Below are 19,371 nucleotides of genomic sequence, written 5' to 3'. Positions count from 1 at the left end.
GCATCTTTAGTGGGCTGCAGGTTAATGGTAGCTCTGCAATACTTTTAATTCATACAAAATCTGTGCATTGTATTAGGTGAAAATAGCCGAGCAGGGCAAGAAGCCTTGCCATAAATGCCAGCCTGTATTGGTGAAAGCCTACTTGACCAGTCCTTCTTTTCTGGATGTATGGCCAAATGAGACAAAACCCAACTAAATGCTTCATTACTGAGGGACATCAATTACTCAACGACATCTAGGTAGCCCTCTTTAAGTTACCCATATGCTAATGCTGGAGTGGGCAGCAGAGTTTGTTGTGTGTATCATTTTCTTCCAAACTGCAATGGTGAATGGAGGCTTTGCCTTCAATAGTCAAATCAGGGGTAAAAGCATCTGAAAGTATTACTGACACAGAGGCCACAGGCCAGATTACAGCCAGAAGACCCAACTGAAGACTTACTAAATCTGATGAGAGAGACTTCAAGACTGATCTGTTGTGCTGGAGGATTTCAGGTAATCCAATCAGGTAATTCAAAAACAAGACACCTATGGAAACTGCTCAAGGTCTCTTTATAATTGTGCTTAACGCTTACACTATCTTCAGCTGCTGTCCCATCCACCAGATTGTTTCCCTGTGTGATAATGAACCACTGCGTTCACTATGGACGAAAATACAAAACCCAGTAGAAATGACAGAAAATAGGAAAAATACCATTAAAGCAGGTAACTGTCCTCTGCCTGTAGATGGGAACCAGCTGGCACTAGTGCAGGCAGCAGTGAAAGGTCTTCAGCCCACGGTGCACACATAGGCAACTGGGGACTTACTGGTCCTGTTTAAAATTGAACTATTTTCTCTAAATTGTATTTTCTATGGAGCTAAAATACTTGTGTTAAAGCATTTGATTTTGTGCAGTAGTTGAACTAGCTATAGAACAAGCGTGGACGGTGGACACACGAGCAAATCCTGCACGCTTCCTTCTGGGCATTCGGAGGTTGGCTTGCTTCTCATCCCAGCTCAGCAGAGGTTTTGTGGGCTTGAAAGGACCATTAAATGATCAAGTCTGACTGTAGGTGTATCAGATATCTCATCCCGTGGTACTCGGAGAGTGCTTTGACCCTCCCAAAACCAGATTTTACAGCTTATCCCAGCAGGTTTGATGCCAGGGAGCAGGAGTGACCCTGACCCTGGCAGCAGCGCTATGCTGTAGTCTGGATAGTTTATACCAGCAGTTGGGTTGGATGCTGCCAGTCTCTGAAGCTTTACTCTCTACAGACGCTTCAGCAACTAAGAAAAAAGTTAGAAATGCTGATACAGGCCTGTTTTACTATCTAACAGCAGCTGCACCCATAATCCTGGAAGACTATGGTAAGGTTTGTCACTGTTTCTTGCTGTTACGCTAAAAAGTACTTATGAACTTTGAATGAGTTGGCTAGTGGTCCTCCAAAAATGTCAATGTGTAGACACCCAAAAATTTTGGAATCACAGTTCTGTGGAGTATTTCTGTTTATTAGTTGAGATACAGACATGTAAGACAGATATTTACTTCTCCTGTCTGTCATAAAGAAGCTGTAGATGAAGTTGACTGATTCCAGTCCCAGTAAGGAAGCTGGTTTGCTGTCCTGGCAAAATCAGGCTGTAATAGTGGCTGCAAAAAGAATTGTAGCTGGATTTTTTTTAATCATTTGTTTGAATATTACTATACAGAGCAGGATGAGAGTTCAGGAGGAGTGACTGGCTGCAAATAAAATCAGAAAAAATACATGTGAAGTTTTCTGCATGAACTGTGATGACAGCTTCTTTATCTCTTCTTTCTTGAGGGAAGAACACTTCTGTTTTATTGCATATGTCATTATAAAAGTTGAGATGGATGTAACAAACTTCTTTTAAAGAACTTAGATTGTTACATCAGTTCTTACAGTAGATCCAACCACAAGTCTATCTGTCTGCCAGTGTCTCGTGTTTTAGGGTATTATAGAAAGCATGACTATAAAGCTCATTTTTGTGGAATATGGAGATAAGCTTCTTCCAATCCCCACGCTGAAGATGGTGGTTTATGCCAGGAGATTTTCAGGCTCATGTTTCATCCAGCCACCAGGATATGTCATTTATCTGATAATCTTCTCTAAGTGGGGATGCTCCCATATCTGGAGATCTCTGTCCATTCTTTTTTTAATTCTGCTGTTTAAATATTCAAATTGATCTGTCACATCCCTGCTTGACTTGCATTGATGCGTCTGACTTCTCAGGATGTTTTTGAGATGATGTACTGGTGTTTTTTGTAACAGCATACTGTGATCCAGAAGCCCCAGAGACAGGGACAGAATCTGGTTTGTTTTCTTGGGGCTTGCTGTAATAAAAATATATTTTTAAATGTGTTAAGAGATATCAGAGTCCAGAGATTATGCTAGGCAACATCTGTGAAAAGGTTGACCTCTCAATTAGAAAGCCATGCCTAAACAACCCCCAAGTAGAGTGTCAGAGAGCAAAATTTCCTGAAAAGCAGGACTTCCAGCTCCTCATCGGGTATATTACTGTCTTTGACTCGATTTCTCTCCACGTGTGCCAACTGCTCAGTTAAAATTTGCTCTCAGCTGCATTACTTTCTTTGCTTTTTTTGTGTGTGTGATACAAGTGGTCTGAATGATTTTTATTTTTTTTTCCTTACCTCCACTAATACCCAGAGACTTCCAATGAGCCTTTCTAGTCTTACCAGCCCCTGGAAGCATCATATTACCTTAGCGAAGGTGTCAGGCAGTTGGGAGACCTCGCATGTGCCTGCAAGGTGGGTATTGAGACTAGCACATTGTTCCTATCTGAAAACAATGAAATCTGAAATTTAACCAGCTGAGAGGCTTCACTGTTTCTCTCTGAAGTGTATTCACTTTCAAAAGTAACGTGTATTTTAATCACTTTTAATTAAGGTAGCAAAAAGACTGGAAAGGTGCATCATAGCAAATGTTAACTGACTTATTCTGACCGGCAGGTCTTTCCTCAGAGGGAGGGAGACAGGGAAAGGAGTAGCTGCTTGTGTCTGTCTGGTGGGTTTTTTCTCTTCCTTCTTTCTTTCTTTTTTCTTTCTTTTTTCCCCATCTCAGCAGATAGATGAGGCAAGGACACACCACAGGGATGAGACTTGCCAGATTGCCTGGAACGCTGTTGTTTTGGGGCAATTTCTTTCTCTGGGTGTGAAGCGAAACATGAGTATCTGACGACAGATGAAAATGCCGGTTAGGGAAAACGGTAGAGCTGAGCGAGTGAATCTTTTTCCTCTCTAGAGAGACCAGGGAGCGTACAGCCTGCGTGTTAGGTAGCATTTTCTGAAATCAAATCGCATGTGTTACTTGCCTTGCTTTCCTTCGTTGTTGGCCTGCTCTGACTCGGTGGAAAAAATGCAAGTCCATCTGCTGACACAGTCCAGTTGGCCAGCCCTGCCCGTGCCGAGGGGCCGGCAGCTGCAAACAGGGAGGAACCTGCAGCGCTCAGTCACAAGCCATATGCGGGCAGCGGTGAGGATTAGCTCTGCTCCTGGCCGGAAAGGTCCCGACGCGGTTCCCAGGCTGAACTTGCCATATGTGTTTCACGTGATTGTCCTGAGGGTGACGTGAAATGGAGAGTTCAGATTCGAGTGAAAGTTGGTTTGTGTTTCTTCGTCCTGGTTAATGCAATGCAGATGCAGAGGAGAGCGTGAGGGCGCCTGTGCAGGGGGGAGATGCGACAGGCGGCAGAAAAGCCCCGTAGGTTTTACTAATTCCTTCTCCTTCCCCTGAATTTTCCGCTGTTTCCTGATGGGAGTTGCATGTGTGAGGGAACACCTGTTGGGTGCCTTTCCCCTTTCAGTCACAGTCTTAGCCATCTCCTAAAGATAGGGCTTTTTTATTTGGAGAAAAGCCAGAAACTTCAACAGTAGTTTTCTGCTTTGGAGAGGTGGGGAGGGAGCTCTGACATGGCACAGGAAGGAAGAAAGAAGACGAGAAAGAAATTAGAAAACATGGATGGAGACCCCTCTGGGCTCCACTTTGAGCAAGTGTGAAGTATCGCAGAATTATAATGTATTTTTTTAAAAGGTAAGAGGTACATATTCACAGGCTGATTTAGTTTGTCGCTTCCCTTACTGCAAAGTAATTTTGGAAGCGGCATCCTCCATAAAAGGATCATGTCACATACAGGCGTTTCCAGACTGCTGCTATTAACTGCAAAAAGAAAGTTTATCAAGCGCGTACTGTATCCCAGGTGGTTAGTGGAGTGGCCAGCTAAACAGCTGTAAGGAGAGTGGTCTGATGGGCTGAAGGGGCTAATGTACCCTAGGCACAAATAGGAATATTTGGCTTATTTTGATCTTTGGACACAGGATAACAGCTCGTTTATTTCTTACTTGACGTATACACTATGGTATGTTAGAAGCAGGGACTGGGAAATAGCATTTTTTATGTCTATGTTAATTTTTGAATAATGTGAAATATAGGAAAGATCATAATTTTGCCACCCAGATGTAAAGCATAGAATATTTTCATTTAGAAAGGTACAAAACTTGTTCTTGAAAAGCTTTGGTTTAACAAGGACGGATCAGACACGTGAAGAGACCTGCTGAGATAAGTCATCAAATACTGCGTTAAGGATGGGAAGGGTTTACTTTTGCTCTTGCCCTTGCTTTGGAGTCCCAGCACAGCCTGGGGGGCAGGTCAGCGCTCGTTTCCATTTGGGACATGGGTTAGCGCTGAATAATGAATTTCCTTTCTCTTGACTGTTTCTGAGCAGGCAGATAGCTGACCTGAGCAATAATATTAACCCAAATAACAACAGTGTCTTTCCTCAAAACCTCAACTGTCCTTAGGAGAAATCTGAACATGGACAAATTGCTCAGGGGCTAAACCACAACATATTTGAGTGCATGTTTTAAGAAACGGTTAAAACTTTAGCTGGGTAATGTTTGTTGCCTCCCAGAGCGAGGATATGCTTTGTAAAAGTCAGTCCCTCTCAGTCTTCGTTAGCGTGCCGTGTTTTTGCCACAGTTTGCCTCATTAATCTGTGACCCTCTCCCTGGTAGGACCCCATGGCATTACCCTGTGCAGAAACAGGATTTTGGTGCCGATACATGAAGAGACGGAGAACATATGGCATAAACATCAACCGATATTGTTTGCCATCCACACTCGCTGCGTGTAATGCAACAAGACCGGCTCCTGGCAGCCACGTGACCCGCCTTCCAGTCCTCCATTTGGGGTGGGTTGGTTTTTTTTTTTTCATTCCTAAGGTTGTGACTTTCTGGAAGGAAGCTTGTAAATAGTCAGGGCACAGAAAGCAGGTAGAATGTCAGTGGGATGTTACCAGGAGGCATGTGCACAACGCTGACATCGGCTCCTGGCCGCGCTTCCTCCGCACCGGCTGGTTGCTCCCAGCAGCCCTATATGTTGCAAGAAGGTAAGATCATGTCGTGTCACCCGCGTCTTCCCACTGCCGCGCCGAAACTCTTGTCTCCCTTGTCTCCAGCAAGGAGGGACGCTAATCTGCCAAGCGGAGTACCTTAGTGATCTGTAAAGCACAGCTCTTTCCGTAGCGAAGGGAAAAGGCAGGCGTGTGCAGCTCTGGCGGTAACAGCTAACTGGGATTTCAAGTTAACGATACGATCTGGTTTGTGCAGTAGCTTCTTAGCGCGCTTAGCTTTTCGTAATACCAGGGCTCTTATACTTTAAAAGACATTCCACGCCAAATTGTATCCTATTGATTTGCCATGGTTAACCACCCTGTAATAAGCCTCATAGTCTTTGTGAGTAGACACAAAGCAGAATTAGATTAATGTTGTTTACAGCCAGTGGGCAAAGAATTATTTGCAGAATGTGAAAGAAGGTAAAATACCAAAATATTTCAAAGACAGTTGAATCTGGAAATGCTGTCATTAGACTGTGAATAGAGTTCCTTGGAATAAAAAAAGAGAAAGAATCAGAGCAACATTATTAATGGGGGCTTGTGGGGGGGTGTGTGGGGGTGGTTTGGGTGTTTGGGAATTTTTTTGAATAACTGATACTTTATAGCTCAAGACAGCTTTTTAATTTTAGAAGTAAAGCCTGGGAAATAAAAAAAAAATTGAAAGAAAATAATTACATTTTTAAAAAAAAAAAACCCGAACCAACCAATAGTGGTCACAACTTGCTTAGACATCTTTTCATGCAGAAAACTGAATCTGAGTCCCAGAACATTCTGACATTGAAAGATACACCAGTTACACAAGGTGTAACACCTACTATGCCAAACAGCAGAATGAATTAAAACCTATTTGTCCTTAGTTGTATAAACTACTTAGACATCTAGACTATAGTTACTGAGCAGAGCATGTGCAGTACAGTAAAAACAGACAAAACCAGCAAGTAAAAATTAAGAGGAAATAACGCACTGCTTAACCAAAGCGTAGTGGCCGGCCGCCTGCATTGACAGTTTTGTCAGCAGGACTGGGCAAATGCCCAGCTGAGCGTTGTGGACAGGTTAACATCTTCACACTTTTTCCTTCTTCACAGCTGCCACATGCAGTGCTCTGAAACCCAATATTTTTCATCAAAAACTGATTCTTATTTTCCATCTTAGTGTACTAATCAATTTTACCATGCAGAGCTTGGAGCATATTCACTGTCAATTACTCCTAATTAATACTGAAGGCAGACAAAAAGGTAGAGCAAAATAATTGGCGTTATTTAATATAAAATGCCTCTCCAGATTTTATTTCCTTTGTGGAAAAACTCTTTTGGTCCCTGTTCAAGATTTAAGCACCGGCCTGTTTTATGTTTTGTTTCACAAGGTTGATTGAATGGCAGTTTATTATTCAAGACAATAAATTAAACTTCTCAAAGCTAAAGAGTTCCAGCAGTTCTGGCACAGGCTGTTTTCAGCCAGAAGGAACACGCTCAGGTCTGATTCATACTAACTGTTGCACTTTAACATAAGAAAAATAAATAAAACCTCCTATATATTTTGCAAGGTTCACATTAAAATTTCTTTAGCATAGAAATTGGGGTGCATTAAAGAAAAAAGTGAGCAACATTCGTTGCAAAATAGATAATGAAAGCTTCTAGGCTAAAATACACTGCGTATTACTTCCATGTAACAGTATGAATATTATGACCTAGTATTAAAGGCTGATTTCAAACAGATCATGAAAAGAGAGCAATCTTCTTTGATGTTCTATGATTAAATTAAATATAACCAAAAAAGGATACAGAAGCATTGCTCTTGCTACAGTGAAATCAGGAAAGGCTTTGGAGCACACTTCACTAACAGCTGAATTAGATCTGGGCTTTGTAAGATTCATGTATAATTTAGGTATACCGGTAATGCGTGTAGGTATGTAAACAATCAGAATTTATAACATTTATGTGCTTTTAAAATATACATAAAAGGAAAATGAAAAATAGGCTTAAGAATATAGTTATCTAATATATATGTTAGGAAATCAGCAGAAGTTCTGGTTTTCTAATCAGAAATCTGATTAAAAAAAATAAGTGAAGCTGTGTTGTTGGGTGTGGTTTTGTTTTTTAATTTATAACTTTATGTTGCCTACTTTAGAATAGTAGCCATAAAGAGAAATTATATTGGCCACTTTAGATAGAAGGTATTCCAGTGTTTTTTCTTGTGCACTCCCGTGCTATGGTGGTTAGTAAGACGTAGCATTTAAACAGCTTTTAGAGGAAGTGGTGATAATAGATAAATTATGAAATTATTGTTATGCTCCCAGGTGACTTTTAGTCACCAGCTGCCGCTTTTCGGCTGACCTCGGGTGCAAACAGAAGAGCTCAAGGTTTGCGCACCATTTCTGTAGCCCGTGCCGTTGCCATTATGAATGCTGGCTAGTGTTCTCCTAGGGACTTAGTTTACTAATGTGCTTTTTCATTAAACTTTTCAAATATATCATTGGGACTAATATTTAAGAATAAAAGGATAAAAAAGGTGAGTTTAATATTTTTCATTTTTTCCACAAATGGCAATCCTTTCTTTGAGCACAAATGAAGCTACTTAGAAGTAAAAATCCTCCTTAGTACTTTACCCTTTCCACAGTTACATGTCATTTTCCTGTCTACAAACTGAAGAATTACCTTTGTAAAAGGGCTTTTCTATTGTCTTATAGTACTGTGAAATAGAAAGGGTTTATTCAAATGAGGGATTATCTGCCTACCACATTATGCTTCCTACTTTTGACACACAAATGAAAAAGGCTGTGCCTCCAGGCTGTGTGAGATATTGATATGCTCAAACTTATTATTTTTGTAGTGGTTAACAATACCGTGCAGAAAGCACATCAGCAGAAGGTGCGGTGAGATATTACTGTAATATCTTTTCTAGTAAGTGTTATATGCCAAGGATTATTCTTCAGTTGGGCATTTGTCTATGTGCTCATGTAGAAAGCCTTTGAAAGGTTTCTGACTTGGGGGGCATTTTTGTTGTTTTTTTTTTTAAAGGCTGTATTTTCTTTTTTTTTTTTTTTCCCTTAAGTTATAATAAGCTTTATTCTCCCCAGATTTCTTTTATTTTTGAGGGGAGGCTGGGAGCAGCACTGCAAGCACGGGGCACAGCAGCGGGCGCAGTCCCCGAAGGAGGGGTGCATTTGCTGGAGTCGCTCGCCCCATTCCCCTGGGGTTACCTGGCTCTGCCAGCGCTAATCTCTGTCCTGGCCTCCCTGCTCACCCTATGGATTTGCATCACTGTCCACACCACCTTTTCTTCTCCTTTTCCCCTCCCAAAAGGCCTCCTGTGCCCCTCGGCCTCCAGGCAAGCCCCCAGGGCTGTGCCGATCGCTGCCCGGGCAGGAGCAGACGGGGGCTGGGGACATGGCCGCACAGCACCCTGGCACTGTCCTCTGCATGCGGTCCGTGGCTGTCAGGGTGGCTGGGGACCCCTAACACCCCTTCTTGCAGGAGCCCTGCTGGGATGCTGGTTGGCAGGGATAGTCCAGCCTGGGTATTTTGCACTGTAAAGGGTATTTGAAGCCTAGATGATAAGGGCTGTTGCAGGAAGGGTGCTGGGGAGGCAGGCACGGGCAGCGTGGCACTGCCAGACGGGCACAGCATGCCCTGGAAGCTCCATAAATCTGTGATGCCATTTCTCTACTAACTTAGACCTTTGCGACATGTTACGGAGGGCACTGATCTGGTGCTATAGCTGTTTCTGACAGTTTTTAGCATACATTTAAAGTATTTTTATTTTTTTAAAAATACAATTTTGAAATTCTTTAATTTCAGTGAACAAAGAGTTACATTTCCTTGGGAAGCAGTTGCAGATAGATGGTTACAATATAGCTAAGGGAATTTGTATGGCTGCCTATTGAAATTTAAAGTATAGACCAGTGTTTGTATGCGCACAATAATCCTCAGATACATCCCTGACATACTGTGGCATATCATCAAAACAGAACAAGATTTAAATGTCATGAAACAAAGCAATAACTTTTCCAACTTCTGGAAATTACTTACAACCTTGGCTTTAGGTGGTACTTTTGCAGGACTGTGTCCCTTACTTGAAAGGAGTTGAACTTTGCCTAATTAAATATTTATTGTTGCATGGGGGAAAGCAGAAAGAAACAAGCCCAGTATACAATCTGGAGTTCCACGCAACATAAGAAACATATTTCCAGGGTAAAATATATACTGAATAACGGGGTGAGGAAGCGTGATGGCCAGTGCGGACTTCGGTGGTACCTGGTTTTGTTGTTCTTGCGCCATAAGTGCAGGCTGTTGTCTATGGCACTGGATTCAGCATTTGAAAGCGGCTAAATCAAACAGAAGCAAATGTTGCTGTAATGAAACCAGATCAGATTTTAAACAATTCCAAACAGCTCTCCCAGAACTATAAAGCAAGAATTGTTTATAAGAAATCAGTCTCACCAGAGATGATCCACCCTTTTTATCTTGCAACTGCAAATAGGACAGCTGCTTTTTTTTAGCAGAAGGGACCACCAAGGAGGAAATAGCATGGTCTTTTCAGCACACAAAGCAGAGCTGCAAGGTTGGTAAGTTGTCCTTGAATTACTGGTGTTTGGGGAGAAAATGGAAAGGTGCATCGCGATTCCCTTCTTGGGAACAATCTTTAGTCTATTTGGCACTTTTGTTGATGATTTGGGTGAACAAAGCACCCATTAAATCTGCAGCTAGCGCCAGGAGGAGAGGATTTATGATTGCTCTGGAGGCAGAATGGGAATCCAGAGTAACCCTGGCAAACCGGACCTGACGTAACCTGGATGCAGCATTGATGAGGACAGTATGAAATGGTGATATGATAAATCCATTGGACAGTCCAAAGAAGAAAGGATTGAGCTAGCCTTTCCTGTGTGGGAAGTCAGACCAGCTGAGCTTCAGAGAACACTCCCAACCAACGCCTCTCGGCTGGACAGGGGCTGGATGTAACAGGGGACCGCGGGGCTGTGCTGTTACGAAGCAAAGCAATCACACTGGGCGTTATGAACAAGTGCAATGCACAAAACGTGCAGCGAAAGGAGCTGGGATGGTTGTAGAGAAGATTGGATAGCAGCTTGCAGGAAGGTAAGAGAAGCCCTTCTTGGTGTGCATGGGGAGACTGGTTTGTGCTGTCAGCAGAGAGCCACCACAGGCTTTAAGAGGAGCTTTATAAGACTGAGGGTTGTTGAACAATCAGTTGTCCCTGGAGGTTGTGAAATCTCCACCAAAGAAGGTTCCTAAGAGCAGATTAAATAAATATATCAGGAGTGGCTGAGTTCAGCTTGATCTCACCTCAGGAGCTGGTCTAACCATCCTCCTAAGATTGCTCCCCATTTTATTTTTGTGCTGACAACCATTATCCAAGACACAGCGACTGTGTTTGCCCCTTTATCGTGTCCCTTTCCCAGTGGAAGTTGCCCGACTTCTCTGCCTTTGTTTATATGCAGAGAACATTTTGGCTGAAAGTTTCAAATAAGTAAAGAGGACTCTCAGTAGGAGGCAGGCACTTAACTCCTATTAGCTTTGTAAACCTTGAGTTTAGCAGCTCTGTGATAACATTTTACGTTTCGTCTTCCAGCTGTTAGGTTGGATGATTGTCCAGATAATAGAGTTTAGCATTGTCAAACGTATGCAAAACTCACTTGGCAAAGCACATGTATATATTGGCTGATGTTGTATTTTACTCCCTCAATAGTATAATGGAGAGCTTTAAAAACTGTTATTTGGAATAAGAAGGGTTTTACTTGCAGCTTATAAATGTATTAAAGTAGCTTAAGGTTTTTAGTGCTCCCCATCATTAGCTGAACTTACTGTGAAACATGATCTCTTCTTTTTTGTCATTTCTAACTAGAACTCAGCAAAAAAAAAAGTTTGGTGGCAGATGATTTTGGAGCTTAAATTATAAGGGTGGAGGGGTTTTCTCCATTCAGCAGACTTTCCAAGCTTTTCTGACCAAGAAAGTAATTTTACTAAAAGCCAAAGAAAATATTTCTTATGTACTTGTGGAGCTAAAGAGAAAGTAAACAGTCATTTAGTATCAGCCAGATGCAGTCTAGAGTTTAGGAAAAAGTTCCTGTGTCCATTTTTTAGCCAGCGCTCCAGTTTTTTATTGATGAAAGTGCTGAGTTTATTCAGCAAGCAAAAATGAACGTAAACTTTGTATTCTTAATGGAGTCAGCGAAATAGCATAGCATAAAATATAATTTAAATTATTCTAATAATGAATATCTATAATTGAGATTGCTGAACTTTGTCTTTACTTCTACCAGTGTTTGAAGTGTGGCTTTGCAGTTCCCTTGAATTCAAGAAGCTGAATTCTGTCGTCACATACAAACATAATCTCACTGAAGTACTGTCAAATGGTGCATTTTTATTTGAAGACTAGGTTTACCTCTAAATATCTTACCAGCTCCATCCATACACCAATTAATTTGTTTATTTTTAAGGCTTTTTAAATTTGTCTTTTAGTACAGCGGCAACTGTTTTGGAGGAGTTTGAGAAGGCAGTCCCATGTGTTTTGAATACATGATGCATTACAGGGAAGGGCTGTTCACACTTCCACATAGCAGATTATAATTGATTTTGTGTTTGGAGAATTAGGAAATGGTTCTCTTTGATGTATTCAAGAGCTCTGAATTAAAAATTTAAAGTTTTCTAACTGTTAGAAAAACTGATTTAGAAACAGCTCTAATGGATGAAAGAGCAGTGTACTACTGCAAATACAGTCTCAGGTCTAATACTATCCTAACGCAGAGTAGTCACATCTAGGATACTTGGGTATCTTAATATCTTTGGCCATTTTAATTCTGAAATCAACACAGTAATACAGACAGCTTGGGAAAAAATGTGCACATTTTGGAACAAAAAAGATTAAAAATTTATCTTTTAAAGATTTTGACAAGTAGATGTGATTACGTGTAAAGGCAAATGTGTCACAGGGGAGGGAAGCAGCATTTCAAAGATTTGTGAGTATAAATACTTCCTAAATAAAAAGTTGCAGCTAAGGTCATAACTTTGTTAGTTCAGATCTTTTTTTTAGTTATTTCTTAATTTTAAAAGGTGCTGGGCAGCACTTTAAAATCCTTAATTTTGTCATTTGAAAATCAAGCTCTAGGTTGTCGGTCTGTTCTAATAGATGTGTTTTGTGTTCGGCCTTTTCATTGCTCTTGTAGACAGGATTACTCAAATAATCCAGCCATCTAGATTACTTCACCTCTGCCACTGTGTGTTGCTCACTGTTCTTGGATGCTAAAAGCATAATAAAGATTACAGGGGTAACAGATGGGCTGAACTGATTTCTAGCAATATAGCTTGCCAGTGTTTGCAATCTCATTGTGAGTATTGCAGTAGTCGACGCACATCTTCAGCTCCTGCCTCCCAGAGCTGTGAAAACTTGCCTGGTTTATGGATTTCTTTGTGGAAACTGTACGGCAGCGCTCCTGCCTGTCATTATTTTAGTAAAGCAAGACCATTTCTGGCTCTCCTGGTTGTACAAAGAGGTTGCTGGTATAGCCCTGCTGTACAACTAACATTAAATAAATAAACAAAGAGGACAACTTCTGTTTACTTTTTACATCACTGACCTTATAATTGGGAATGTTTTGCACAGGATAGAGCTAACTTTGGCTGACGCAGGCTAATTCCCTGGGCACTTGATGGAGAATGAGAGCTTCATTCAGCTGCTTTGACTCATCTTGTGGCAGAGACCCCCCACGAGCAGATGGGGGCTGTGTTTTGGTAACCTGAGGATGAGATGGGGTGGGAGGTGTATGTGTACGAGTGGTCAGTGGCCCCCACAAAATGCCTTAGCAGAGTGCTATCTTCACTTTGCATGTGCAGTTTCCAATGGTTTAGTAAATCTGTAGCAGGATTATTTTCAAAATGATGTTACCAAAGATATAAATATTATGGTTCTAGAACAGAAAGAGGGAAAGGAACTTTCAAAGCTGTGCATGCTGGTCCCATGTGTCTCTTACGTCCTGTATTTCATAACAGAACAGAAATCCTTAAATGTGGGTGTCACTCTAAAAGATGCTTTATACACAGCTCTTCTTCCAACCTCCCATCTGTGTATTTGCTTTTCCCACTGACCCATGAACATGCCCTTGCTTCTTTGCCTTGATTAGATGATAGAATATTCTGTTTCTGCTGTGGGAGGATAAAACTTGCAACCTGAAACACCCTGAAATCTGAAAATTCTTAACAGGCAAATGGATTTGGAGGCTGTGGCTATTCCCAAACCTATTGGTGTGTGGGAATGACCCTTCTCACTAACTCCATCCCTTTGTGAGTGGCTTGGGGGCTGCAGCTTCTCCTTACGTGTTTTTTCTGCAGGTAAGGCTCCCTGCAGCCCCCCAGCCCACCCCACCGCTGACTTGCGGTCCAGGGATGGAGCTGGCAGGTGCAGGGAGCAGGGTGCTGCCTGGCTCCACAGCAGGGCTTGAAAGCTGTTGGCCTGAGATGGCCAGAGGAGCCCACCATGCAGCTGTGCAGGGCGCTGCTGCCCTTGCTGCAGAGCCAGGGAGCAGCAAGCGCCCCGGGCATGCCCAGCGGGGGGTTGCTCTGGCAGGGCACTACTGATGTGCTGGGGGCTTCTCAGAGACAGTGCTCCAAAGCTGGTCAAAACAGGGAGGGGCTGAGGGAGCTTCAGGGCTTGTGGCAGTGTCAAGTGAGGTGGGTTCACTGGAGAGAGGGAGCCCGTGCCCACATCCAGCAGGTAGCCACCAGAGTTGGGAAGCAGCTGCAGCTGTTGGGACATGCATGCTGCCATGTAGGCTTGCCGCACGGTGGAATGGGACTGCTGGGAACAGGAGTAATCTGTGGCTCCTGAGCCTGAAAGCTTCATATTCTGGCTGCTGGCTTTTCTTTTTATTTTAAGACCACCAGGCTGTTCTTACTTGCACGCTCTATAAAACTCTTAATTTTTAAGAGTTTTACAGCTTACTTAGCGTACTGAACGTATAACCAGCTATAAAATGAATCAGTTGTTAAGACTGCAGCATGTCCCACACAGCACATCATAAGTTGGGATGCTGCAGATGCTGGTGGCACAATACAGCCTGGGCACAGGTTTTTGCCATGTTCCCCAGCAGTGACAACAGTATGCGTGCCAGTGCGGGATCCCCCGCTCGCTGAGCCCCTCGCACCCCACGGGGCTCCTCGGTAGCTTTTCTGGGTCCTCAAGGACTCACGGGCTGGGTTTTCTGACAGCTTCCATATTGTTTTGACTGTACTTGAACCCTGACTCTCATCCATAATCAAATTTACAGCAAAGTGTGCTATGAGTGCAAGTCAGAGAGTCAGCGATGGAAACCACACAGGAAAACAAAAGGCACCTCAGCTCTGAAGCTCACTGGTGTCAGCTTGTGCTGGCAGGGAGTCTTGTCATTACATAATGATGCACTCATCCAAACGGCGTTTTGTATTTTGGGAGACAGATGTGCCTTGCAGTTGCTAGTGGAAGTTAAACGTTAAATATGAAACCCATTCATTTTCTCTTAGTCATACTTTGGATTTAAGCAGATGTTTTCCTAATTTGTGGTTTTCAAATGTAGCATGCTGACAAGACATTTATCATTAACTACAACTTCATCCATGCAGTTTAGCAAATTGGCCAATTATTAACAGTGAGGGTTGTGTGGCGGTTGATGCATAGCTCCTGCTGCTTTGAAAGGCCTAAATTGAAACTCAATACATTTTTACAATATAAATTAATTGAGCTTTGGACCACATCCCTGTTATTCGAGTGCTTTCTGCTCTCATTTTCAGAATGAACAGCCATTTGTAATGTGCTGCGTAGCTCTGCTGTCTGTGAGCAGAGGCTCCTGGTGGTGGAAAAAGTGATGGCTAACATTATTCTTCTAGGGGTGTGAAAATGTCTGGTGATATCCAAGCGTAAGCAGCATGACATACAGAAGGGAGCGTGGCCATGGGACGGTGTACCTACATGTGGACCAGGCTGGCTTTGCCACAGATGATGCAGAGGGCACCCTGAAAGGGCACAGCAGCGGGCTGGTAGAAGCAGGATGGGTGCAGCTGCCTGGAAGCTAGCGCTGCCTAGTATTTTCCATTATGACATTTTGCTTGCTTATAACTTTGCTGGACTTTACCCATTTTGATTTTTTTTTTCTGGTTTATGTTTGTAGGGTTTGATGGGGTGGGGGGAAGAAGGGTTGGTGGTGGTGTTGTGTGGTGCTGTGAACTGGTGAGATGTCCCAAAGCTGCCTTCCAAAGCCAGGAATCACCATATGCCTGAAAATATAATCTATTTTCCCAACTCTGGAATTCAGGCAGGCAATTTAGTCATCATTTATCCATCTAATGTACAAGACTTGAGGAAGAGCACTTAATGCACCTCTGATTTCTAGAAAGTATAAAGACCTTGATTTTCACCAGCTGGCACTGCAGAAATTTTGCCTTACATTCCCATGAACTGTGAAAACTCTTCGGGACATTTTGTTCGTAGCTGCTCCAGCTTCTGGCAAGTCATTCCCTTTTTTTTCCCCTCCTCTATATTTGCATCTGTACAACAGGGAAACGATATACTTTGTTACAGAACGGGCTGCCGTGCAGGTTAATTAAACGAGAACTGTAAACAATTAAAACACGTGGTGCATTTCATCTTGCTTTGTTCAGCCAGATGTGCTAGGTGTGAAGTATCTATAGGGCTGGCTTTACAGTCCCATTTGATGCCCTTTTCTTCACATCCCCTTGCTCTCTGGGAAAAGGGAGTCATGGTGACGTTGCAAAATCAGTCAGGAGCGGTGAAGTCTCAACAGAAAGGCTGGGGATTGCAAGAAATGCAGCAAAGAGGAAAACTTGTAGATTTGGCGATGTAGATGGTGGTGGGAGGGTTTGTGTCACCTCTCTTTCTGGTCTGCATTAGAGGTGTGAGTCCTATAGGTACTTAAAATGAGCTGAAGAGGCCTGATCCAGACGTTGATGAGGGGTGCAATGGGGGTTTTAAAGCGAGACCTTTGGTGTAGTTGTCTCCCTAGTAGCTTTTTGATTGAAAGCAGCAGATGTGGAAGGGAAGATGACATGTTATGGCTACGTTCTCAATCACCACCTTGCATTCTCTGGGTTTAGATAAGCTAAATCTCCGGAAGCAGCTGCATATCCCATGCCAGGCTTTAGCGGGAGGTGAGCACGGGTAGATGTTGGATGAATTTGGCTAACCCAGATTCTGATCCTTTGCAGCGCTGCCAAGCTTCTGGAGAAGAGTCCGTTCTCCGTCGGCACCCCGAGCCCCCTGCTCCCCTCGCCGGCGAGCCTGCAGCTGGCGCAGCTCCAGGCACAGCTCACGCTCCACAGGCTGAAGTTGGCTCAGACTGCCGTCACCAACAACCCGGCCGCTGCCACCGTCCTCAACCAGGTGCTTTCCAAAGTCGCCATGTCCCAGCCGCTCTTCAACCAGCTGAGGCACCCCACTGTGATGAACACCCCGCAGGGCCACAGCACGGGGCCACCGCAGGGACCTGGCATCGCCGGCACTGGGTTCCCCTCCGGCGGCATTGCCTTTCCTGGCCAGAGCCCAGCCTTAGCCACGCCGGGGGGCAGCCTGGGGCCCGTCCAGGCCCAGACTCCCAACGCCATCGTCATGAGCCCCTTCGGAGGCGTCATGGCTTCCGGCTCCAGTCAGCAACCCGTGGTGGTGGGTCTTAACAAGGTGGGTGCCTCCACCTCCGCTGCTGCAGCTGCTGCGGGGGGCTTTTATGAGTACAACAAGCAAAACACCGCTGCCGCCACCCCTCAGACGTACGCCTCGGAGGGGGAGCAGCCCAGCCAGCATGGCTTCCACGGCAGCGGGGCCCACGCAGCCTCCTCGGCAGCAGGGCCGCGCTATGAGGGTCACTTCGGGGCTCCCGGCCCGCTGCAGCACGAGGCGGCGGCGGGCGCCTTTCCCAAGGAGGCCTATGGGGCGGTGGCGGCAGCACAGCATGGGGCACCGCGGGCCTTCCCCAGCGACCCGCACACAGGCTCCCACCCGAAAGGAGATCCCGGCCCCGTCTTGCATGGCAGCGGTACAAGCAACCAGTGGGAAAATATCCCTAATTTCCCCGGCCAAAACAAGCCTGACCTCGTGCCCAGCGACAGCCTGTGGTCGTCAGCAAGTCAGCAGCAGTATGAAATAAGAAACGAGCTCTACAACCCTGAAGAGCCGACACCTGACACAAAGTTCAGCGCGGCTGCCCCCCCGGCCTTCGGCCGCCTCAACCACAGCAAGCAGAGCTTCAGCAGCCCTCGCATGAGGCAGAAAGAGGAGCGGAGTGGCGGCGCGCCCGACCTGCCCGCCCGCTCCCTGCCGCCGCACCAGCTGGGCGACCTCCGCAGCACAGCCCCCCTCCACTTCCCCCACATCTGCACCCTGTGTGACAAGAAGATCTTCGATCTGAAGGTGAGCGGTTTTAAGGCGCCCCCAGGGCACGGTTTGGACCCCTGAACAGGCTGCCTGGCGATTGATCTGCCCGCCGGCTCCTGCCACCCCTTGCTACCAGCATCCATTGCCACCGAGGTGCCCCGAGAGAAGCGGAAACAAAGGGCCATAGTTTCGCGTAGGGTGTCGTCCATCTGTTTCATGGCAATTAGTGGGGTTTCAAGATCTGGTTTTGTTCCGCATCTCGCTGTGAAAGTTGGTGAGATTACAGCGCTGGCGTGAGAAACGTGAGGTCTGAGCTGGGGTCGCAGCTCATCTCATGGGCCCGAAGCGAGGGGAGGAGGAGCCTGAAGCCGATCCCCTGCTTTCCAAGCCAGTATTGTAACCACACATCAGCAGTTTCATCTGCCTCTCCCTTTCTCTTTGCATTTCTGATCCCAACATCTTCCTGTGACAGCCTTGTGGAAGCAGTTTGCTTAAACAAAACAGTGCATTTTGATAAAACTATTTTAATAATTCCTCTGTTGGAATCTCTTCCTCCTCCTAGAATCTCTAAGGAAAGTTTAGAACTCAGGGTCCCCAGAAACTTTGTCCTGAAAGCAAGAAGCTGCTCAGCACGTGTGGTGCAGACCACGGTCACGCTTCTCTGTTCATGCTGCCAAGGGGAGCTGCAAATCCAACCCCACCCTTGAGAAGCAGCTTCCCAGTTGCCCAGAGAGCCTGTGTGCTAGGTCATGTTATACAGGTCAGGTCTGAAGAAGGCCACTTACGTGGCCTTCAGAGCCACACAGCCATTCGTGGGCTCTGGCTGGGGTTATTCTGGCCTCCTGGGGAGCCCTGCTCAACAAGTCCTCACAATCTTTTCCATCGCCTCGCAGGACTGGCACCTAACCACAAAGGCATGTGTTTTCATGCTGATGGTGGCCTGACGAAAACATTACAACAGCGTGTGTATAGGAAGGAAGATGTCCAGCAAATGAAATAGCCCCTGATACTTACACGGCCCAGGGCTTTGGGATATTTGAATACGTTGGCTCTTTCATGTTTCCCTTTTACTCTTTGAGCAGCTGCTTGCAAAAGGATTTGCTGTGGTTACTGCAGCTACAAGGCTGGTCTGAGGCAGCCCCCATCTAGGGCATGCTGGGCATTTATTTTCTTCATTACCATTTAAAAAGGGCAGGGGAAATGTCATCACAGCGAGTTTTGGTTCATCTGTTCGTCAGCGTTTAATACACTGCCTCATTTGGATCATAGAAGTGTAAAGAGCTAAATGTGATTGCACAGATTTTGCTAATCTATTGAAATGAATAAGCGCTGCCCTGGCTGCCCTGTGTGCTGAGCACCTTCTTTATGGACACTGCAGCAGCTGAGGGTGCTCAGCACATGCAGGATGAGCTCTTCAGCTAGGGTGAAGTAACTGAATTAATAGAAATATACTGGATTTAAAAACTAATACAGAGAATCTCTCCTTTTGTAAAGCAAACGATAATTTTACCTACAAATAACAAATCAGTAAATGCATTGGATGAAAGTGTGCTTGGCTCCAGCATCGCACAACATGATCTTCAGTGTCTCAGTATTGT

The 19,371-nt window shown here is 44.6% G+C and overlaps 1 protein-coding gene across 2 annotated transcripts in view; it reads left to right on the top strand.

Annotated features, from left to right (window-relative positions):
• RBM20 (RNA binding motif protein 20) overlaps positions 1-19,371 on the top strand; it is a 103,115-nt gene that overhangs the window by 61,920 nt on the left and 21,824 nt on the right. For both annotated transcript variants that reach the window (XM_056350908.1, XM_056350907.1), the window contains exon 2: positions 16,612-17,809. In XM_056350908.1, the coding sequence (XP_056206883.1) occupies positions 16,612-17,809 (1,198 nt within the window). The remainder of the gene's footprint in view (positions 1-16,611; positions 17,810-19,371) is intronic.

Source organism: Falco biarmicus, chromosome 9 (assembly GCF_023638135.1).
Source record: "Falco biarmicus isolate bFalBia1 chromosome 9, bFalBia1.pri, whole genome shotgun sequence".
Taxonomy (NCBI): Eukaryota; Metazoa; Chordata; class Aves; order Falconiformes; family Falconidae; genus Falco; species Falco biarmicus.
The sequence above is the reverse complement of the archived record's forward strand: the minus strand, read 5'-3'. Positions and strand labels throughout refer to the sequence as shown.